The sequence below is a fragment of the Mastigoproctus giganteus genome, chromosome 2 (assembly GCF_048544385.1).
Source record: "Mastigoproctus giganteus isolate SK-2022 chromosome 2, ASM4854438v1, whole genome shotgun sequence".
Classification (NCBI taxonomy): Eukaryota; Metazoa; Arthropoda; class Arachnida; order Uropygi; family Thelyphonidae; genus Mastigoproctus; species Mastigoproctus giganteus.
In genome coordinates, this window is record NC_143576.1 from 243602893 (window position 1) to 243628365 (window position 25473).

The 25473-nt window shown below is 34.0% G+C and overlaps 1 protein-coding gene across 3 annotated transcripts in view; it reads right to left on the reverse strand.

Annotated features, from left to right (window-relative positions):
- Nucleotides 1–25473, reverse strand: part of LOC150090333 (DNA-binding protein P3A2-like) — a 333226-nt gene that overhangs the window by 16880 nt on the left and 290873 nt on the right. For all 3 annotated transcript variants that reach the window (XM_090389805.1, XM_090389803.1, XM_090389804.1), the window contains 2 exons: nt 20083–20229; nt 10521–10722 (listed from right to left, as the gene is read on the reverse strand). In XM_090389805.1, the coding sequence (XP_090245931.1) occupies nt 10521–10722; nt 20083–20229 (349 nt within the window). The remainder of the gene's footprint in view (nt 1–10520; nt 10723–20082; nt 20230–25473) is intronic.

A 25473-nucleotide genomic window follows, 5' to 3' on the forward strand; every position in this document is an offset into this window, starting at 1 on the left:
AGGTTTGGGCATGGTTGATCATGACAATTATACAAACCAGAACTTAATCCCTGTGATTATTGTCTGTTGATATTTCTGAAGGATTGTGTATATTGCAGCAATCCATATATCATTAAAAATCAGAAGGCCCTGTCTACAATATATCTACATCAAACTGTACAGAAAACAGCAAACATCAGAGGATATTGAAAATGCTTTTACATAAGAAACAAACTTCATACAAAGGGTGCTTCTTTTAGTTAGAGATACAACAATATGGTCAGCAAAGCCAATGAGTCTTAACTTCCATGGCCAACAAGATCACAGAATCTATGGTAAAGGACATAAAACAGTACCATCTCAATATGAATGGGATCTTAAACTAACCACAGCATGGTTTCTCTTGCATGAGAAGTCTGTTTAATTACTATGAGGAAGTCATAAAACAGATGGTCAGAAGAAACTTTGAATTTATATACCTGTTTATTAAAGCTTTTGGTATTACTCCCTATTAGAATTTAATTTATCAACTGGAACAAGATGGGATTACAATACAGACCAAGCCAAAAGATAGGAGACAAAGGATGGGCCTTCTTCAAAATGGATTGCAGCAGAGTGTAGGGCACTGTTGTGCAAAAAAGTCAAAATGAGAAAAAATATATATATATACTATTTAACATGCATTTTGTATAATTTTTTTATTTTATTTTTATGGATTTTCAAATTTCATAAAGAAACTCACTCCCTAAAACTAGCTTCTAGCAGAAACCTTCAGAGCCAATACACTTTCAGGAATGTGCTCTGGAAAGGACTAAAGCACAAAATAATCCAAAATTGCTCCAATAGCTTAAATCCAAAATACACAAAAAGCTAAATGTTTTTTTAAGTATTTCCATTCCCAATAACTAATTCTCTCTCTCTCTCTCTTCCCCTCCCATATACACAAATATAATAATGATGCATCACAACAAATAATATTAGAATAACTTGATTATTATCTCTATTACAAAGAAAATTATGGTTGTCTCTGAAACCATTGTGGGGAAAAGAATACTAATTATACCATGAAGCTAATGCAGCAAATTAAGTGAATGTTATATTTGGCAAGGTGTAATTGTGCTATTTAATAGTTAACAATCAAATTAAAATAAAATCATAAAAATAGAAACGAAACTAAAGTGGCATTCAAGCAGTATAAACAAATGACTCTCTGCCCAAGGAGACATCCTCACTTCCACCAAAGGAAGAGTGAAACATCCACAATGTTTCTCTTTTATTTTCATGATTTTATTTTAATTTGATTGTTAGCAAAAGCAATAGAGGCATGTGATGCAAGAAAGCAAGAGTACGAGCTTATGTAGCATTAGCCAAAAAAAAAAAAAAAAAAACACAACCATTCCCTCTAAAAGTTTGTCCGGTTCCTCCTTGAGAAAACTTCAGATATTAAGAAATGAAAAAATTTAACTTCAGAAAATTTAAGCTATCAACTTCCACAATGACAGATGGAAGTTTGTTCCAGCAATTAACCACCCGCTGGTTAAAGGCAAATTTCTGCACATCTATTCTACAACTGTCTTTACTCAATTTGAATTTATGATCCCTTAGGTTTGTAATCTGAGCAAGTGGAAGAATCCCATCAGAATTCAGCATGCTCAACCCATTTAAGGCCTTATACATCTCAATCAGATCACCTTGCAGGTGCCTAGTCTCCAGCTGCTGCAATTTGCAGAACTTAAGCCTCTCTTGGTAAGAGGATCACTTCATTCCCCTCACCAATCTTGTTGCTCTTCTCTGTACACAAACAAGCAAATCTACATCCTTCGTAAAATGAGGTCTCCAGACCTGTACACAGTTATTTTTTTTGGTTTTGGTTTTTTTTTTTTTTAGGAGCATTAGCAACTAAGGCCATATCTGGGTATATGCGGTGTTCATTCCCTGACCTTTCTGCATCCTCCATATTTGGTGGCTCATGGGCTCGAACCCCAGTCTAATTAAGAAGCGTGTGCTACGCACTGCTGCTCCTGCCCACCTGGCTACGGAGGTGCCCCTGTACACAGTACTCGAGACGTGGCCTAACCATTGCCTCATACAAAGGGATAATCACCTCCTTTTCTCTGCTAACAAAATTCCTGTATATCATTGACAAAACCTCATGACCTGCACTTGCAGCCTGTTTGCATTGCTCAGAAAACTTCATATCTGACTAAGTGCACAGATTTAAACCAGTATTAAAGTTAAAAACTGCACAAAACCTCATGACATGTACAATTATTTCCAGGTCTTTTTCATTTTCTAACACCTTAAGTGTAGTACCACACAGGTGGTACGTTCTTCTGGGGTTACTTCTAACATTCCTGTATATCATTGACAAAACCCCATGACCTGCTCTTGCAGCCTGTCTGCATTGCTCAGAAAACTTCATATCTGACTGTACAATTATTCCCAGGTCTTCTTCATTTTCCTACCACCCTAAGTGTAGTACCACACAGTTGGTACATTCTTCTGGGGTTACTTCTACCCATATGCAGTACTTTCCATTTGTCAGTGTTAAACTTCAGTTGCAACTTCTCATCGATTTGCCAAATTTTCTAGATCCTGTTGCAGTAACATACTGCCATTACTGTCATTAACAACCCTACCAACCGTTGTATCTGCAAACTTCGACACTAAGCCTGATATACCTTCATCAATATCATTGATAAATATACAAAACAACAGTGGGCCCAACATCAAACTCTGTGGGACTCCACTAATAACATTTGTCCACAAGGAGCAGCATGCATTGATTACTACCCTCTGTCTTCTCCCACTCAACCACCCTTTTATCCATTGTAGCAACTTACCCCTAATAGCATTCTGCTCCAATTTGTACAGTAGTCTTCCATGCGCAACAGTGTCAAAAGCTTTCCTGAAATCCAAGTATATGATATCAAAATTATTTTTTGCATCCAGTTCTTTTGTAACCACATTATAGTATCCAATCAAATTTGTCAGAAAAGACTTTCCCTTAACAAACCCATGCTGTGTCTGAATTATTGCTGCAGTCTTGTCTAGATGTGGGGGATTGAAGGGTGACACGATAATTACTTGTGTCACCCTTCAATCCCCCTTTGTGAATTGGGTATCTTAGTATTCAGTTAGTAGAATTGTACCTTACAAATAGAGCACTAATTGTTGCATTAGTTTCATGGCATGATTAATGTTCTGTTTTTCATAACAGTCTCAGTTACCTATTATCTTTTAACATAATTATATTAGTTCAATGTCTTGTAGCACAGGAAAGTATATTTGTTAATCAGGAGAAAAATTCTCCAAATGTTTTCAATTTTAGATTATTTTTATTGGTGTTTATGAATTGTAAATTTATTCCTTTGACTATAATTTCTCCCACAAGAGTTAATCACAAAATAATTAATATATTAGTACCAGTTTTTCATGCAGTGCACAGATTTAAACCAGTATTAAAGTTAAAAACTGCACATAAACTTGATACAAAATAAACATGTCAGAGAGTTACATATAGATCTTGGTTTCATTCTAATACAGACTGTTGTTTAATAATAATTTCTTTACCATAAAATCCACAAGCATTTAACCACATTTCACTTAAATGCATTTGTTTTAAAATGTGACTTAAAAACCAAAGTTAAATTAAAGATTATGTTACATTTATTCAGCTATGCAAACAGCAATATAATTTTGTTTATATGTAACAGTGTTAAAAATCTTATTGATAACAGTGATCAATGATCAATTATGTATAAAATTATTATTCATTAATGTGTGACATGCAGCATAAAATGCAAAAGAAATATCATGCAGTAAATGTTAAACCTATTAAGATGCAATATTTTTTGCCCTTTTTTCCACTTTAAGTTCAAATCCTTTAAATTATAATTAAAATTCACTCACATGTAAAAGTAATATTTAACAGATTAGATGTTACAATGCTTTCTCCTTACAACATTTAAGCCAGCATATAAACTTGTTAAGATCCATATATGTCTAATACTCATAGACAAACTGTCTAGTGGTGTTGGCTAACCAGAAACTGTTAATAAGATAACATAATCTATTACATTCAGAGAGAGAGAGAATTTTAAAACACCCAAACACATACTTATAAATAGATATGTACAGTGTTATTTAATGAAAAAGAATACCTTGCCATTTATCTTTCAAAAAAATGGTGCATGAACCTAATAGTGCAGTAAAGTGGACAATCCAGTAAATGTTTCTTTGTGAAAAACATTTTCTTGTGGAGAAATATGCTTCTAATATTCTGAAACTTCCACTTACCTTTAGATATGTGACTACTTTTGAGTGTTAGCTGCTATTCGTAACATTTTGTTATAGATTTTGAATCCTGAGGAAAGAAACAAAAGCAAAACATCTCCACATTTACTTACCAAGTCCATATTATCCACTGTAACCTCTAAAAGGGTTTTCAATTTCTCCAATCTGTATATATATATAACTTTGGTAATTTTAAGTTCTAAATATATATTTCTTTCGTCTCTGTTGGATACATCAAAAAATACTTGTCTTGAAACTGAATTTCCTATTTTACTTTCCTACACTTTTAAAACTTTCATCTTTTGCTGTTATACTGTTCAGATTTATAATTCTAGTGATTGTATGATGTTTAAATGGTGCTTTTAAAGTAAGTCTTCTGATTTTGTTGCATTGAGCATTACAAATTATGCTAATTGTGAAAACTACACAATAATATTTGAAAATGGTAGTGCATCTAATAACAGAATTATGTTTAATACTAGGTTTCTCTCTCTCACATAATTTTGCACCAATGCACAGATTAAAATATGTTCAGTGCACATACTCCACCTTGTTTTGCTTTATCGATTTAGTTCATTATAGCATTGGCAATTATTTTAAAATTTCATAATAGTTTTATTTTTGTGCAGAGGCTCTAACTAATTCTTTACCACTTAGCTTCTTGAATCACATGCAATATTGAGAATGCTTCTGATATCAAACCATGTAAATTTTAAAAAAAAATTTAATCAGCTTTAAAAGACAACAGAAGGAATAAAGTGTGAAGTATAAATGAAAAAGCAAATTTTATTTGTGATAATCCCATTAAACAGTTTGTTTAGCTATTATGTGATCTCATATTGGCTAGTTAGCGTTCTTGTTTTAAATAAATATATTATTCTGAACCTTCATGTAGTTTCTTCAAGTAATATTATTATACCTGATATTAAATGTTATAATTTGTTCAGAATACTTCTTAGATCCAATGTTAAGTCTCATGGTAGCTAAATAAAGACTAATCATTATGTATTTGATAACACACTGAGATGTACTCTTCTGAGGAATATCGAACACACAGGTACAATATTAAGTTTAAGATTTAATTACCAAATATTTAATTATGATATTACCAAAAACAGAGTAGTACTTCCAAAACATTTTTAATCCTATTGCTAAAGGCAGCTTATTGTGCTTTACTATGTTGGTAGATACGCATTCACAGTGTAGTATTGTGTCAAAATTAGTAGGACAATCTAGTCCAAAATGTCATGGTATGTTCTTATATACTATATCATCACTGCATTGAGCTCAAGAACATAAGATTAACAACAGCCGTGAGCCAGTCCTAGAGTAACTTGTATAGACTGGTAAGTCCATTGTGTGACTGAGCCTATACACTGCAACAAAAAATGCATGGCCCACTAACTGCAGTGTTGTTCTTCAGCTGTAATAAAACAAACACAGTGAAGTTATAAACTCCTCTGGCCCCAACTATACAGAGTACAACTCAATATTTATTTATTCATGGTTAGAACAATACAGTTACAGCTGTAGCATTCACCAAAATGTCAAACTGACAGGTTCACTGAATGAAAATAATGTGGGCTTATTATTCATGACTATATATGATGTCATACTATTGTTAAAAGCATTTATTTTAACAATTGCAAAAATCATTGTATGTACATTTCATGTTTCATCTTATAATGGATAGCTTCTGAAAAGCTGCTCATAGTAGCACATGAAACCCTTAATCATGCAGTTCCAATCAGACTGTGAACTGCTGACCTCTCTTGGAATGCACTTGTTAGTTTCTTAAATAATTGTTTTAATACTTTATGTATATGCTGCCTCTTGTCACCTATATCAAAATATGCTTATACTCAATCTGGCAATGAAGATGTCCAGTTTTTTCTCTAAATTATTGTGACCTGCAGCCTACAATTTTTAAGGACATTCCCACAACTGATTTGAAAATGTCCATCATATAGAAATGTCAGAAACTGCACAAACACTCAACACCTCTGTGCCCATAACTATCCCCCACTGAAGATCTCTCAGTGGCAGTGATCAGATACCTTATGGCACCTCAATTCCAATCAGTTCCACCTTCTGCAAAAACATGCTGCATTTAACACTTGTGCACAGCAGTGAAATGCAGCACGAAAAATACCTGATTCCTATTTTTAGGGTGCTATCTGGGCACTTTTGGTGACATCCTGTTATCATGTGATGGCACCAGATGAATAGAACATTATAGATGTTCCATTATTTAGTGCCATAACATGGTAACATACTGTTCCAAACGGAACATTATGGAAGCTCCATTCATAATGCTCCTTTCTTGATATGTCATAAAGAAAGGAAAAAGAAATTGAGAATGAAAATCATTGGAATGGGCACAACTGTAATTTTATCATTAAAAATAATGATAGATTAATATTATTTAATTTTATTAAGAATTTGATTATTTTAACAGTTTTAAGAGTATTCTGGAATCACGCTTCCTTGCACACCTCCTTCATACCACATAAAAACTATAACAAAAAACTGTATAGAAAAGGGAAGTTGTGTGTGCATGTGCGTGCAATACAATGTTCCATATGAAGAAATATAATTCTCAAACTACAGAAAATGCTGAACTGCAATACTTATTATTCTATGAGTGCTATGAGATACAACTTTTGTGGCTTGCATGAACAATATAATAGTGTTGGTTTTTTTTTACTATAATGAGAAATGATGTGATTAATAAAATAGGATATTTCATTATATGGTTTTCATAATTTTTTATTTTCTTTTTTCGCTTTTAAATTTTATACAAAAACTGCTATGTTTTTAAGTTGAAGAGAGCTTGAATATCTTGAGCTGTGAGAGAGCTTGAGCTCTGAGTTGAAAAGAGCTTGAATATCTCTATATTTTACTAGCCTGTTTCTTGCAATTTGGGCATTTATATTCTTTGCTTTGCTTTGTGAATACCGTTCAGAATTACAATGCACAATTATGGCTGGGATTACCTTAGAAAATAATCCTCATTTTCAACAAAGAGAGCATGGAGGGAGAGGATTTTTTTTTTTTTTTTGTATTTGCATTTGGAAGGGAGTCTAAATATCTAAGTAGTTAGTTACACAATATCCAAATGTTGAATTACTGTGAAAAGTCGCACTGAGATCAATATCTATTTTTTGAAAAAGAAGTGTTTCTTTAACTTTCTTATCCAGTTTTCTGGTTTTTGAAAGTGGTGTCTAAAAATGGGCAGACTCCCTTAAAACTTTTGTAGTAGTCATCATTAATAGCACCATTTGCAAAGTGTATTCTGTTCACTCCTCTGCTGGTTATGCATCCCCAATGGGATTTTGTTTAAAGGAAACTAACTTCACTGTTGTCTCATCTAATCCTTGGAATTTAAATTTGGACTCAGTAAAAATTACAGATTTCCACTGGCTCAACTGTCTAATTAGCATGTTCTTTAGCCCAGGTTAAACATTTTTAACTAACAGATTTGGTCAATGAGCTTTCAGACCTCATGGCAGGTGTTTGTTGGATAGTTCTTTCACCAGTCGTTACACCAATATGTTCCTCCCACATAATTATTGTTCTTGACAAAGATATTTATACTCAAGATATTTCCAATAGGTTGATTGTAATCAGTCTTCTGTGTCCAGAATTCTTAAAAAGACTGAGATTGGAAAGGGCAGAAGAAAATCTGAAACAAGGCTAAAGCTGATTAATACTCCAGCACAGTATGGACTTTTAAAGCACTTTCTTCCTCAGAGTTAATTGCTTATATACAATATCACTACTGAATGCATTAATGATGTGCACCAGCAGGTGGCTGCCTTTATACATAGAATGATGCAAAAATGCCAATTACGTAGTGTGCAAATGAGAAGCATTCATGTGCAATGGCATGCTTAGTGTGATGATGAAATGTTGTCATCAGATTATATTTCACATGTACAGAAGACACTAACTAAATGATAAACTTTAAGGAATTGATGCAATTTTTGTGGCCACTAATGTGTATAATGTTATCTCTGTGTTATGTGGATACCTTTATTCTTTAATTATGAGTAACAAATATTCTTATCTCGACCTGGTTTAAATAAACATTTGCTAATATGCATAATATTGGCTTCCTAAGGATAATCCAAATATCTAAGTGTGTATAGTGTGTTATTGAAGGTGAAATGTTTTATGTTTCGATTATATTTTTTGTTATGTTAATTTTGTTCTGTTTAGATCATATTCTAATTTAGTGGCAACTACTTCAACTGAATTTATAGCATTTCCAAATGACAAACCTGGACAGAACTAAATGTTCAGTAGCACAATTCTATTATTTCCTGTTATTATAACTTTGCAATATTGTTATTAAATTTAAACTACTACTGATTATGGTTTCCATTTACTTTATTCATGAGTCATTATACTTTGATATTAGCTAAATAAGCACAGTGGTTATTGATATTTGTGCAATTTGCAAAGTATAAATGATAATGCAATTCATGGTTTACTTATCTCCTGATTTCATAAATTTATTTACTATTTTCAACTTCCCGAGATTTTTTATTTATTTATGTGTGTCAGACAGTAACTGAGGATGTTCTTACAAACCACCACATATTATTGCATTGAGCTGTACACAGCAAAGCTGATCAATGTGAGTTTATGCATAAATATCATAGTGTTGCATCATGTTGGCTTGTTATGACTGGAGAAGTAAATATAATTAAGAGTTATTCTGTTGTATAGGAAAATGAAGAAACTGCTGTAGGACTCTAACAAAGGATTCACAAGAAGTGCCAAACAAATTGTAGCATCAATCTCAAGCAACGTTTTGTTATAATTATCAAATATATATAAATTTAAAAAGTTCGGATATTTTATTCCAACCTGAAGTTAAAATTGTGTCAATGAAATTCTGAGTACTAAACACTGGCTATAACAGCAATGAGAGCACTGTTTTTAAATGTCATTGTGATGAAGGCTACAAGGCTGTAAGTGCTATTTTTTTTTATAAACTTGAAATTGTAGCTTGTATAATAAGAAAATAAAGTATTTTTATTTACTAAATCTTAATCAGATTTTGATATTTTATTTTATAAAATAGTGTACAAAAAGTTTCCAGGTGGCTGCGATTTTAAATATTACTGGAAATTTAACATAGTTATTAAAATAAAGCCATAATAACTAGAAAATACCAAAATACTTAATGAATTCAGTTAAGTGCAAAATTACTGAAAAAAATTTTTTAATTTTATTTTCAAACTTCATGTATGACTTATTTATTTTATTATTATTTTTTTTTGCATTTTATATTTAGGTTACTTGGGTGATTAATATATTTACTTTATGAAGTTAACAGATTAAAAACATCTTTAATTAGTAAGGCTGTTTTATGTTGAAATAAGATTAAAAATTTCAGTTTCTTGGTTATAAACCAAGTTGCAAAAGCAATTTACATATGGCTACACCCTGAAAAACCACCAGGAAATTGTTCTCAGAAAGGTGCATTTTTAATATATTTTTTACAATATTACATAAATTATAATGATATTTATTAAAATGAAGTAAACAGATATAAATGATAAGAAGAATCTTAACCAATCATAAATGTATTCAAAAATAACAATAAAATTTTTATATTTTCATACATTGCTGCTAAACAATTTTGAACCACAGTATACATTTATAGGGGAAAATCATATAGTTGGTGATAATAAAAATAAATCACTACCCTTTCAATATCTATATAAAATACAATAGATTCCAAGCGATTTGGTGGTTATGTTGAAATAATGATTATGATTTTTATACTATAGAAGTTATTAGTGGAATCACCAAAAGATGACTTCTTTTTGAAACTATATTTTTAAATTCATTTTTTATGAGTGTGTATAAATTTTAGTATAATGGTTCTGAAGAATTACTAGAGGTCCAATGTGGTTAACAGAGAGGAGTAGCATAACCCATTAATAGATATGCTGAGATATGATGTGTAAGGTCTGTAGAAAATCAAGTAGTAAAATTATAGTAGAGTGAGAAGGAGAGTCCCCAGGCTGCGAAATCACTGCTTTAAAGTACAACAGAGAAAACATGGTTCCTAAGTGAGTTAGAGAAAGAAAACATGGTTCATTTTTCATAAACATAATATATTATCAGCTTTTTTTTACATAAAAAAGTAAGATATTTACATATAATACAGCTTGAATTACATAGTCCTGTTGTTTCCTACATGACTGGCAATATATATGTAAACTCACCACTCTGTGTGCCATCTTCTCCTGTTAAAATTATCTGCCCATCTTGATTAATTGTGGCTTCAGCTAAAGTTGCAACTGCCTGAGCAGTTGCTTCCCCATTGAGATCAACATTCACTGCACTAATAGGAGTCACCTGAGCTCCAGCTGCTGAAACTTGCTGTGCTGCAGCTGCAACTTCTGAGTCACCTGGTGTGTTCTGGATCTAAAAATGATATTGTTTGGAATGTATAAAAATGACAAAACTAATATAAGCTAAAATTATAAAATGAAAAGCACAATTTACACAAATAAAGAAATCAATAAAATGACTTCTGTTCAAATTCTGATAAACACCGCAATTGTATATAACACATGTTGGAGGATAACTTTAGCACCTGCATTATAAGATAACTATGATATAGCCAAAAATAAAATTTACCTAATTTTTTAAAATGAATAAACAATGACTAAATGACAAGAACTATTAAACAAGCATTCCGATGTAAACAAATTGCATTCTGCACATTTTTTAAAAGCACTATTATTTTGACTACAGTGGACAAAATCAGATTGACATTTTAAACGGCAAATACAATATTACTGTAGCTTAAAAAAAAATAACACTATTCTTTAACATAAAAAGAATAAGCATATCCAGTTCAAAATTCATTAAACAGATAATTTTAGATATTCTTTCTTAAGTAATAAATGTACTTAAGAAACAAAATTTCAAACTGTCAATTTATTATAGTGATCCATGCTTTCAAATGGGTGTTTACTTATAGGCAAACCAATTTATAATACAGTACTGTAAACTTCACACACATGCAAATAACATGGACAGGAACGATGGCAAATGGTTGGTGTCCTATAGGTTTTAGTTTCTTCACCTTTATAAATGAAATCAGTAATTCTAATTTCATTAAACTTCCACTTTCTTTACAGTTTATTGCACCATGCTTTTAAAAATATCAATTGTAGATCTAGAGTCAAAGGATAATATTTCAACAAATACTGCAGTGGGATGTTTATGTTTAGCTTCAACGGAACCAAGTTTTGGTAAAACATACTAATCATTTCAGAATCCAGTGATATATTGGTATTTTTTTTTTTTTCCATATCTTTGAACTGCAATTATAGGCCACAAAACCTTATATCGTGAAGCAATTTTTCCTCTTAGAGTAACATTTAATCTATTAGTTAGTCAAAATACAAAATGTATATTAATCACTACCTAATAAAAACATCACATAGCATGACTATACATTATAATTTGGAAAATAAAAAGCATTTTCAGCTAAAAGTGGCATGAGTTTTGTTATTGCTAATGTAGTTACAAACAGTTTTAACTACTGTAACAAGTTTTTAAAGATTGTTAGTTTAAACATGGAGTTTCTGTGTTGTATGATTACTAACTGACAGCTTTTAACTACACTAATAGTAAAAAGACTTTGTTAGTAAAAGAGACTTTGTTATAGTTAATATAGCTGATTATATCAGCTATAACAAAGTCTCTTTATATACTACAGGACAGTCATGCAGCATGAGAAGTATTAACTTCAGAATGCTCAGTTTAACAAAAGGGCAAACATTTTTTGTGGTAGCAGATGAACTCAAATGTGCATAACTCCTCAAATAGGCCTCTGAGGTTGGGTATATTCATATTACGTTCTTAGCGTTTTTTCACCAACCTTTCATGGAGTAAAATAAAATTAAAATAAAATAAAACAAAACAAATCTTGATAACTATATTTACAATAACCTGTATTTACAAAATTAATATACGTATTACAATATTAAAAGTATTAAAACACAAGATTAAAATGCATTAAAATATACTAAGTTAAAAGCGATAAAATCCCGTAGCTTTCAAAGGCTCCAGCCTTCTTCTTCAGCAGTACTCTCTATTATTCAGTACACCTTTAAATATCAGCAGGGTAATGGTAGGCATCACATGTTTCCATTCTCACGTGTTCCGCTCTCTTGCATTGTGGAACCGGAAGTGGCTCGAACGGAAGTCGTACGGAACCGTTCATCCTTTTTTAGGATAATAGTCTCTAAAAGGGGGTGAATCCGTACACCCCTATCCCTATTAATGTTGGTTGTAGAGCTGATCCGCAAACTCTCGAGCCACTTACGGTCCCAGAACCTATGCGCCCGATCGGTGATAGTGGCATCATCTGGGGAGATCTGGTGCTGCTTCTCCCAAAAATGTTCGGCCACGGCGGACTTGTCATATTCCGCATTTCTTATTGCTTTTTTGTGTTCCCCCAGACGATCTTTGAGACGACGTTTTGTCTCCCCTACATAACATTCCCCACAATCCGGGCATCTAATATTATATACGACCCCACTAGCATCCTCTTTTTGAATGGGGTCCTTAACTTGAGACACAACTGTGTGCAGTCTTCGTCCTGGAAGCTGCACACAGCGTGTCTGATATTGTCTTAATACTCTAGTTATATAATCCGTCAAGCCCGGATAATAGGGAATGTATGCAGTGGATACTGGTATAAAAGATTCATCTCTCCTCTGATTTTCATTAATAAATTTATCTATAATCCTCTGGGGGTAACCACATTTAGTAAGATCCGCCGTGACACGTTCATACTCTGCTTTCCTATCATCGGAGTTACTGCAATGTGATTTCGCTCTATTAATTAGCGTTCTTATCACACTGTTCCTATGATGGCTGGTCAGGGCTGAATTATAATGCGTATATTGCCCTTTACACATCGTTTTTCTAAAGACTTTTGTCTTTAACTGCTGGTCTTCCCTACAGACCAACACATCCAGGAACGGCAGAACTCCTCCATCTTCAACTTCCGATGTAAATTGTATGAATTGGGAGAAGCCATTTAAGATATTCAACACATGATCTTCACTCCCCTTCCGAACAAATGTAAACGTATCATCCACATACCTTTTCCAGGGGCGCATAGGGAGAACACTAGCATTAAATATTCTGGTCTCGAGCTCCTCCATAGCTAGATTTGCTATAATTGCACTAATGGGGGAGTCCATAGCTGTACCATTAACCTGCTTATATATAATGTTATCAAAAACCATAGTGTTACTTGAGAGGCACAATTCTATACCCTTCCTAATATCTTCTGGATTAAGTTGCATCCTAGTATTTAGGGTAGTATCCCTCTGTAAAACTATGTTTGCACACCACACTCTATGGTCAATAGGAATACAAGTGAATAACGATTTTACATCAAATGATATCATAATTTCATCCTCTTCTATACGCTGGCTCCTAATAAAGTGCACAAATTCTTTACTATCCTTGATACTATATTCAGAGAGTCCTACTAGTGGAGACAATAGTTTGGCTAGGAAACCCGAAAGTGTATACGTCGGACTACCTATAAATGAGACTATGGGTCTAAGTGGCACGTCTACTTTGTGGATTTTGGGTAAGCCATAAAACCTTGGCATTTGGCTACCTGTAGCATGTAGTGTCCAATATTGTTCTTTAGAAATCTTATTAGATTTAAGCCAACTCTGCAACATTCCGTTCACTTGTCGCTCCAAACTAAGAAGTGGACTCTTCTGGATAACCTTATAGGTTGTCTGATCTTCTAATAAGCTCAACGCTTTATTCTTATATACTTCTTTATTAAGAACCACCGTTGCTTTGCCTTTATCCGCGGGTAAAATTATAATACTATCATCTTGTTTAAGGTTTCTTAGTGCTAGTTTTTGCTTCACATTAAGATTGGAAGGAGCACTCTTAGCTTGACTAAGGATGGCTGCTATTTTCACTCGAGCTTCATTAGCTATATCTACGGGAAGTTTATTTATGGCCCTTTCCACACCCATTGCAATTTCTGCAACGGGTATTCTGGGCGGTACCATGGCAAATTTTGGTCCTAGATTTAGGACCTCCAACTGCTCTTTAGTTAGTTGTTTATTACTCATATTAATTACAAAATCCTTAGTAATATTATCATTATTGCCTCTCACCTTACTTTGTTCTTTAAGCCTGTCAAACTTCCCTATTTGTCTCCGTTTATAGCTATCAGAAATATGCTTTACTTTAGCTGTCACTACACTAATCACACCTGATAGGTGCATCGGTGTCAATATATCCCTTATTCCTTCAAAGCACTGTCTTTTTTCTTTCCTAATATTATGTAAGTCCCTATGTAATTTTCCAATCCATATATTTAAGATCTTCTTATGATACCATCTGGCGACGTTAAATAATCGCTCATCCTCAAAAGGTAGCTTTGTTAGAAAGCCTCGCGGTATAAGTTTGTGTGTCTTACATCGGTGTGCAAATCTCAAATGTTGTTCCTGTTTAGCCTCCTTGACACTATGTCTCTGAAACTCCCTGATGCACTGCATAATTGGATGGCCGTAACATCGAAATAACTCCTCAAATAGGCCTCTGAGGTTGGGTATATTCATATTACGTTCTTAGCGTTTTTTCACCAACCTTTCATGGAGTAAAATAAAATTAAAATAAAATAAAACAAAACAAATCTTGATAACTATATTTACAATAACCTGTATTTACAAAATTAATATACGTATTACAATATTAAAAGTATTAAAACACAAGATTAAAATGCATTAAAATATACTAAGTTAAAAGCGATAAAATCCCGTAGCTTTCAAAGGCTCCAGCCTTCTTCTTCAGCAGTACTCTCTATTATTCAGTACACCTTTAAATATCAGCAGGGTAATGGTAGGCATCACATGTTTCCATTCTCACGTGTTCCGCTCTCTTGCATTGTGGAACCGGAAGTGGCTCGAACGGAAGTCGTACGGAACCGTTCATCCTTTTTTAGGATAATAGTCTCTAAAAGGGGGTGAATCCGTACACCCCTATCCCTATTAATGTTGGTTGTAGAGCTGATCCGCAAACTCTCGAGCCACTTACGGTCCCAGAACCTATGCGCCCGATCGGTGATAGTGGTCCTAAATCTAGGACCAAAATTTGCCATGGTACCGCCCAGAATACCCGTTGCAGAAATTGCAATGGGTGTGGAAAGGGCCATAAATAAACTTCCCGTAGATATAGCTAATGAAGCTCGAGTGAAAATAGCAGCCATCCTTAGTCAAGCTAAGAGTGCTCCTTCCAATCTTAATGTGAAGCAAAAACTAGCACTAAGAAACCTTAAACAAGATGATAGTATTATAATTTTACCCGCGGATAAAGGCAAAGCAACGGTGGTTCTTAATAAAGAAGTATATAAGAATAAAGCGTTGAGCTTATTAGAAGATCAGACAACCTATAAGGTTATCCAGAAGAGTCCACTTCTTAGTTTGGAGCGACAAGTGAACGGAATGTTGCAGAGTTGGCTTAAATCTAATAAGATTTCTAAAGAACAATATTGGACACTACATGCTACAGGTAGCCAAATGCCAAGGTTTTATGGCTTACCCAAAATCCACAAAGTAGATGTGCCACTTAGACCCATAGTCTCATTTATAGGTAGTCCGACGTATGCACTTTCAGGTTTCCTAGCCAAACTATTGTCTCCACTAGTAGGACTCTCTGAATATAGTATCAAGGATAGAAAAGAATTTGTGCACTTTATTAGGAGCCAGCGTATAGAAGAGGATGAAATTATGATATCATTTGATGTAAAATCGTTATTCACTTGTATTCCTATTGACCATGGAGTGTGGTGTGCAAACATAGTTTTACAGAGGGATACTACCCTAAATACTAGGATGCAACTTAATCCAGAAGATATTAGGAAGGGTATAGAATTGTGCCTCTCAAGTAACACTATGGTTTTTGATAACATTATATATAAGCAGGTTAATGGTACAGCTATGGGCTCCCCCATTAGCGCAATTATAGCAAATCTAGCTATGGAGGAGCTCGAGACCAGAATATTTAATGCTAGTGTTCTCCCTATGCGCCCCTGGAAAAGGTATGTGGATGATACGTTTACATTTGTTCGGAAGGGGAGTGAAGATCATGTGTTGAATATCTTAAATGGCTTCTCCCAATTCATACAATTTACATCGGAAGTTGAAGATGGAGGAGTTCTGCCGTTCCTGGATGTGTTGGTCTGTAGGGAAGACCAGCAGTTAAAGACAAAAGTCTTTAGAAAAACGATGTGTAAAGGGCAATATACGCATTATAATTCAGCCCTGACCAGCCATCATAGGAACAGTGTGATAAGAACGCTAATTAATAGAGCGAAATCACATTGCAGTAACTCCGATGATAGGAAAGCAGAGTATGAACGTGTCAGGGCGGATCTTACTAAATGTGGTTACCCCCAGAGGATTATAGATAAATTTATTAATGAAAATCAGAGGAGAGATGAATCTTTTATACCAGTATCCACTGCATACATTCCCTATTATCCGGGCTTGACGGATTATATAACTAGAGTATTAAGAAAATATCAGACACGCTGTGTGCAGCTTCCGGGACGAAGACTGCGCACAGTTGTGTCTCAAGTTAAGGACCCCATTCAAAAAGAGGATGCTAGTGGGGTCGTATATAATATTAGATGCCCGGATTGTGGGGAATGTTATGTAGGGGAGACAAAACGTCGTCTCAAAGATCGTCTGGGGGAACACAAAAAAGCAATAAGAAATGCGGAATATGACAAGTCCGCCGTGGCCGAACATTTTTGGGAGAAGCAGCACCAGATCTCCCCAGATGATGCCACTATCACCGATCGGGCGCATAGGTTCTGGGACCGTAAGTGGCTCGAGAGTTTGCGGATCAGCTCTACAACCAACATTAATAGGGATAGGGGTGTACGGATTCACCCCCTTTTAGAGACTATTATCCTAAAAAAGGATGAACGGTTCCGTACGACTTCCGTTCGAGCCACTTCCGGTTCCACAATGCAAGAGAGCGGAACACGTGAGAATGGAAACATGTGATGCCTACCATTACCCTGCTGATATTTAAAGGTGTACTGAATAATAGAGAGTACTGCTGAAGAAGAAGGCTGGAGCCTTTGAAAGCTACGGGATTTTATCGCTTTTAACTTAGTATATTTTAATGCATTTTAATCTTGTGTTTTAATACTTTTAATATTGTAATACGTATATTAATTTTGTAAATACAGGTTATTGTAAATATAGTTATCAAGATTTGTTTTGTTTTATTTTATTTTAATTTTATTTTACTCCATGAAAGGTTGGTGAAAAAACGCTAAGAACGTAATATCAAATGTGCATATACCTGCAAACAAAGATACCACCACACGACCACTTCAGAAGGGAATATTTGTTCCAAGGTTTTGTTTGTTTGTTTGTTATTTGGTTTTTAGGAGCATTAGCAACTAAGGCCATATTGCTCCGGGGATATGTGGTGGTCATTCCCTGACCTTTCTGCATCCTCTGTATTTGGTAGTCACGGGCTCGAACCCCGGTCTAATCAAGAAGTGTGTGCTATGCGCTGCTGCTCCTGCTCACCTGGCTATGGAGGCACCTTTGTTCCAAGGAAGGAGGAGAATCTCTGGAGCAGTAACAATGTTACTGAGTACTAATGAATCGTTGAGACTACACTATTATATCACATGGTAGATTTAAGTAATTTATTATTAAAATGCTACAATTCTGAACAACTGAAACACCTCAATGCCAAACACTTAAACAAATCTGGCTACATTTTGGGAACTTACTGTTTCCCTTCACGCCTGTGAAGTTAGAACATTGGTTTGGGGCCCAATTTCTACAAAGTTTTACAAATTCTATTAATAATAATTTAATTATGTTAAATAATTTAATTAGTCAAATTAAAGTTATAGAAGTGAGCAACTTCGAATACTTGTGTTACAGACTGATTCTTTATGGACTGTTTGATAATATTTGACACTATTATGAGTATTAATTCCAATAGTTACAATATACAATAATTACAATGTCTATGACAAAGGCTCTTTATATACTACAGGACAGTCATGTAGCATGAGAAGTATTAACTTTAGAATGCTCAGTTTAACAAAAGGGTAATTACAATGTAATTACAATAACTAACTAATTAATTAATTAATAAATAATTAGCTGAAAATTCCTAGAGTTACTCTCCTAAATTAAGTTGGAAGGGCGTACCTGTTTACATGATTCCTGGGGTGGAGTTTCCTGGGGAGTTCTTGGAGTGGACAGAGCATGGGATTTATATAGGTTATGGTTCATTTTTGTTGCAGCCAATGGGAGCTTATTGTGGGGCATATATTATCGTTATATGCTGTTTCTGGGTACATAGCTATATTATAGGAATTGTTCTCCAGCTAAGGTTCAGATAAGAGAGCAAATCTATGGATTTAGTTGTTTAGGGTAATTGGAATTTTCTTTTTGCTGTATTTTTTAGGATTTCTGCTTGAAATATATTGTAATAGGTGCTGTGGAAGATGACTCCTTGTTTCTTGTTTATTGCTGAGCTTCTGAAACATTTTATTAGTAGGATTCCTTAAACGTCCTTCTGTAGTATGATGAATTCATCGAAAGTATTAAGGTGTTTGTGAAGTCCATGTGCCTCTTCCGGAAAGAGTGTGCGCGCGGCTGTTTCGGACTTGTGGATTCTGCCACGTTGGGTGCCTCTCTTGTGTTCCTGTATTCTTTTCTTCATAAAATGTTTCAGAGGCTCAGCAATAAACAAGGAATCGCCTTCCATCCCCATTACAATCTATTCCAAGCAGAAATCCTGAAAAAGATCACAGCAATAAAGAAAATTCCAAATACTCCTAAAACAACTAAATTCATAGATTTAGTCTCATACTTTAACCTCACCACCGGCACACCCAGAGGAAAATCCCCGTAATATAGCCCATTACAGAGAAACCAACATAACAATAATATATACCCCATAATAAGCTCCCATTAGCTACACCAAAAATCAACCCTACCCTATATAAACCAGTCACTCAGTCCACTCCAAGAACTACTCAAGAAATTCCACTCCAGAAATCATGTAAACAGGTAAGTCTTTCCAACCTAATTTAGGAAGTAACTCTAGGAATTGCCAGCTAACTATATTAATTAATTGGTTATTGTGATTACACTGTAATTATATTGTAATCATTTCATATGGTAATTATTTTAAAATGTAACTATTGGAATTAATACTCTTAACAGTGTTAAGTATTATCAAATTTCCCATAAAGAATCGGTCTGAATCCAAGTATCCAAGGTTAAAACCAAGTAACTGTAACTCCATCGCTAACATCTATAACTTTAATCTGATTAACTATTTAACACAGTTAAATTATTATTAATAGAATTTGTAAAACTTTGTATAATTTGGACCTCAAATCAAATGTTCTAACCCCACAGGCTTAAAGTCGGGAAACAGTGAGTTCTCGAAATATAGCCAGGATAGTTTTAAGTGTTTAGCCCTGACTTGTTTCAATCGTTCAGAATTGTAGCATTTCAGTAATAAATTACTTAAATCCACTACATGACATAATAGTGTAGTCTAAATCACTTCATTAGCACCCAATAAACAATCACATAGAGACTCCTTCCAATTAATTAGTAACAAATTTAACTTTGTTAAGCTTCAAATTACACTACATAAATAGAAAAGATAAGCTGCAATACTGTACATTAAAACAATTAACTGAAACAAAACATGTAACTAGGTACGTACAGCACTCACAGCCCGTACTTGGGTCCCATCAGGCAAGGTAACAACCGCATGAGATGGATCTACATGAATAATGGAAACAGTTCCATCAGGATTGTTAATGGTCTGAACCATTGCAGGGGTAGTATAAGCAGCAATAGGGTAGAGAGCCTAAAAATAAAAAATAATAAATAAAAAATAAAAATATATATTGGTAAAGAATCTTGTAATGTGTTCAATATTCATACTGCTTAACCTAAATTTTAAACATAGATTTTTTTTTTGGATAGATATACAAAATAAAAGTTTAAAAATTAATGATTATCAAGTTCATGTTTATCTGGATGGCCCTCCAATATTATCTCAAAAATGATAATGCTCTGTATATTCCTCACAGGAATGTACAGAGAACTGACACACTGGATGGCCTTTTCATTAATATATGAGTATATATGAGTGATCCTGAATGATCAGAATATCTTATTATGAGAGAACTTTAATGTTCCATAAATTAACTAGAATGTGTGAGTTGTACACCTACCGAGTAGCAGAGCATTTCTTGATTTCCTGAATGACTGACTGCTTTCTATATCAGCATTTTAGAGCCACAAGGCAACAAAACATTCTCAAAATAGTTATCAGTAAGGATCCATCAGATATTAAGAATTTTCAAATAATGGAAAGCAGTGATCATAATCTATTAATGTAGGATCTATTTAAACAAAAGGAAAAAGTTTTTATATTCAAGAGGAAGGTTACAATGGTATAAGACATTAAATTCATTTCAGTGGGACAAAATGGTCTTTTACCAAACACAAATGTTAGAGGATTCTGGAAACTACAAAAACTTTTTACATTGGTGAAAAACTTTGTTCACTGCACAAAGCAAAACTGATGTCAAAAGAACTGATTATCTTGGTGGTAGAAAAACAAGGTGCACGAGATGAATTTTTTAAATTATCAGGTGACCCTGAATCCTACATATATATAAAATGGTTAGTAATAATAAAGTTGCTGGGTGGGAGGTAGGTATAGTGAGGCAAAATGTGAGGTCCTTAGCTAAGGAGAAAGTAAAAAAAACAACAGAAAGGAATTATGATATAAAGGGAAAGGAATGGAACCAACTAAATTGGTAACCACTCATTATCGGAAATAACAATATCAACTGATACTGAACTGGTAAGCTAAAGATTATGAATCCACATTCACAAGTGAAGAAGGTTTTAAACTTGAGGATTAAACTATTCAAATCCCAAATAAGTATTAGCAATGCTAATACTAATTAGAAATTTAATGATGTTATGATAACTGAAAAGGGAACAGAAACAAATTTTAGAAACAAAAAATAAAAGCAAAATTAGAATTAAAAGTGAACAAAACACCAGAAGCCAATGAACACCATTTTGTAAGGAGCAGCAAAAGAGGTAAGCAAATCATTAGCTATTATAATGAAAACATCTTTGAGTTCAGACAAGGTCCCTATAAATTGGGGAATGTGCAAATGTCTCTCCTATTCACAAATTTGGCTCAAATAAAAAAATGCACTACTAAAGACCAGCAAATTTGACACCTGTTGTTGATAATGGATTTATGACAATATCATGCACTTAAGTGAAGTTCAGATGATTCTGTCCTTTAGTGATTCACTAGACGGGAAGTGTTTTCCATGGTTTACTTTCTATAAAGCTTATGCTCACATTATTTGTCTGGTTAGACACTTAAGTTGCTCAAGATTTATATGGAATTGGAGAATTCGGGTTTGTAAAGATCAGCTGGAGAGGGTGGGACAGATCAAGATGATGATCTCTCCCCACCTTCTTTAAACCAGAGATTACAGCTGTTACAAGTAGAGCATCTATTCAGTGGATTATAAGTTCTGATAAGATGAGGATATTCTGTGTAATCATCTGATGTCTCCAGAAAGTAGTGCCTAGACCTACTGAGATGATAAAATTGGAGAAACAGTAAGGGATTACTGACCACTCTGATCAACCATCTTGTTATCCAATATTCTAACCCAACCAATGTTTACATAGAAGGCAGACGCTAAGGACCAAATTTCAGAAGCATAATTGGTGTAAGAGTAAGACACTTCAGGATGTGCTGGTTTACTCTAACACAACTTGGTACTTTTTTTTTTGTCAGCAAATAAATGATGAAAGAATGGAGTACCTGTCCTTCATAGCTCCTTACTCACCTGACCCAGAACCACATCCTGAAATTCATCTGATTTTATTTCATTCATCTCTTTTTTTTATCTCATCCTGAAAATGAAAGAGGTAATGATAGATCATTGCTTCAGATCAATACAAGAAGTGCATAGTGATGTGATTAGCACATTTTAAGAGGTCACATAGAATGGAATTCAGACCTGTTTTCAAAGGGGATGGGGAATATTGCTGTTTTTTTTTTTTTTTTTTTTTTATGAAACCAAACATGAAAGAAAGGCAATGCAATCTACAGTATGTAGGTTGTATTGCCTTTCTACAAGTATGTTGAGTGGATGGTGGAAGGTTGAGAATGACAAAAGAAGATACTTGATAACATTACATTTGAATTATGTAGACTGTAATTTTCAGGAAATTATGAGTGCTGTTCAATAAAGAATGATTATAATTCTTTTTTCACAACATACTTTTATTAATCATCCGTATTTTGATGGTCCTTTTCAAAGCAGTCTACATTTGATGCTTACTTCAATGTTTCTGGCATTCTTCAAAAATATGGTGGAAGCCATTTTTTGACATTCTGAACATTGCCTCTGATGTCTTTACAACTTCTTCTGACACTGGAAACGTATTCCTTGCAGCTCTTTCTTTAACTTTAGAAATAAAAAAATCTTTGATCTCCCTTTGTGAATTGGGGGTATACATTTGCACATCTCCAACCCATAGGGACTTTCACTGAATTCAAGGATAATCTCATAATAATGGCTAAAGGTTTGCTTATTTCCTTAGTTGCCTCCTTTAATATAATCAGATAGATCCCATCCATCCCAGGTGCCTTTATTATGTATGATTCAAAAATTTGTTTTCCACTTTCTTCTCAGTTACAGTAAAATCTCGTTAATACAAACTCAGTTTATACAAAGTACTCATTTATATGAAGCACATACCATTCTCTTGCAAAAGGATAGGGTTTTCTATGTAAATATAATCGCTTATTACAAAATTCGGTTAATATGTATTACAAAGTTCGTTTTCACCCTGTGAGAAATAAATATTGTTATCTTGTATGCTTAATACAAATCTTGGCACAGTTGTCTGATTATTGCCTCTGGCCATCCCTGCTTCCTGAAGGATGGCACTGACTTGTTAGAATTTACTTTTATGTAAGCAAAACCAGTTTATGGTAGCTTGTAAGTACCCCCCTGAAAAACATCATTGTGAAGGATGAGCTGCTAAGTTAACAAAAGAATAAAAACAGTTTTTCTAAGTTGTTTGCATACACTCCCTCACTTTCCACAGGATTAAGATCAGTTGCAATTGTAAAGCCAGTTCAGAGTCTTTTGCTATGGTATATTCTATTTTTTGTGCCATTTTATCTGAGCTGGTGTCTGTTTTTTTGGAACTTGTGTCTTTAAATTAATTTAAAGTTTGTTTATATTAAATCTCATCTAGCAGTGTTACAGGACAAAACATAAACGGAATGAATTAAGCCTGGAATTTAAACTGAAAATTATACAGGAGGCTGATAGGATGGGACAAAGCAAAACAGACATTGCAAAGAAAACATTTGGAGTGAATAGATGGGTGAAATGGGAAGGTTTTTTTTTTTTTTTTTATTTCTTGGCTGATGCTATATAAGCTTGCTTTCTTGCATCATATGCCTCTACTAATGCTAACTTTCCTGTGATTACATTCCTTTAACTACTTCATCTAGAATACTGAAAAACTGAAAAAAACTTGAAGTGTGTGACACAGAGCAGTGATAAAAAACAGGAAACAAATTCATCATGAAAAACACCAGGAGCTTGAAACAAAACTTTGAGTGGTACCAGAAAATGAGTGCATCTAATTTGCCAATATGAGGTCCGATTTTGCAAGAAAAGGCAAATATCTAGCTCAGCAACATGGAATTAGTGACTTCAAATGCAGTAGTGGCTGGCTCCAAAGATTTAAAGACAGGAATAACTTGGTTTCGTGAAATGTTTGCAACAAGTCTGGATTAGTCAACAAAGAAAAGGCTACAGACTGGTTGTGTTCTGTATGATCCACCCTTGAAAAATATGAGGACAGGATATTTTTTAAACTTGACGAGACAGGATTGTTTTATAATTTGCTGATAAACAAAACAATTGCTGTTCGATAGTCTTGTCATAGTGGAAATAAGTAAAGACTCACTGTTCTGTTATGCTGCAATTCAGATGGCAGTAAAAAACTACACCCACTTGTGATTGGTAAGTTTTCAAAGCTAAGATGTTTTAAAGAAGTAAACCAACCTTTCTGCAACTGTCTTTAAAGAAGTTACCAACTTCTTTAAAGACAGTTGCAGAATAGATGGGCAGAAATTTGCCTTTAGCCAGTGGGTGGTTGATTGCTGGAACAAACTTCCATCTGTCACAGTGGAGGTCGACAACTTAAACAAGTTCAAGGCAGAAATAGGCAGCCACAAGTTTCAGTCAAATCTGAAAGTTAAAGTCCCCCAGTATAAGTCATTCTGATTTACTGACCCATTCTATATGGTTGTTTGTTATGCTCATCATGTTGGGCCTATAACACATTCCTACTCTTTTTGTTTTCCCAGTGCTTATGTCACACCAAAGTGATGCAACATTGTGCTACTATCCACATTGACTGGATGCACTGCTTTAGATTTTATGTTTCTTAACTAGAACGTAACTCCTCCTCCCGTCCATAAATGCTGTACTCCCAATATTCAAATTCTGCATCCCTTATGTTTGAGTGACACCATGTCTTCAATATCCCTACAATGTATGCATTTGATGACTTAAACAATACTTCATTAAATTGATTTATTGTGGTTTTAGCATTAGCATACATGTAAGTACACATAACTCATTAGTATTTTTTTCCAAATATGGGAGAAAAAAAGACTAATATTAAAGAGTCTAATGTTAAAATGCTGAAAAATTTTAAATCATTGTTTCAGCTTATTTTTGGCACACAAGCCTCTTTAAGCTTGTGTTCCAACAGTCATTGCTGTTATTATTGAGCAGTGGTTAGACAAAATTGTGAATATTATACACAAGTTTGGAAACATCTATTAGAAATGGAGGCAGAGAAGGGCAACAAGATTATATGTGGACTCAAAATAGCATTTTTAATGAGGAAGACTAAGGTTTTTTAAAGTGCAGCATCTGGAAACCAGACATCTGCATGGTGATCTATTGAAGTCTTTAAGGCTTTAAAAAGGTTGAGTGAACTAAATGTTGATGGTATCTTTACTCTTTCT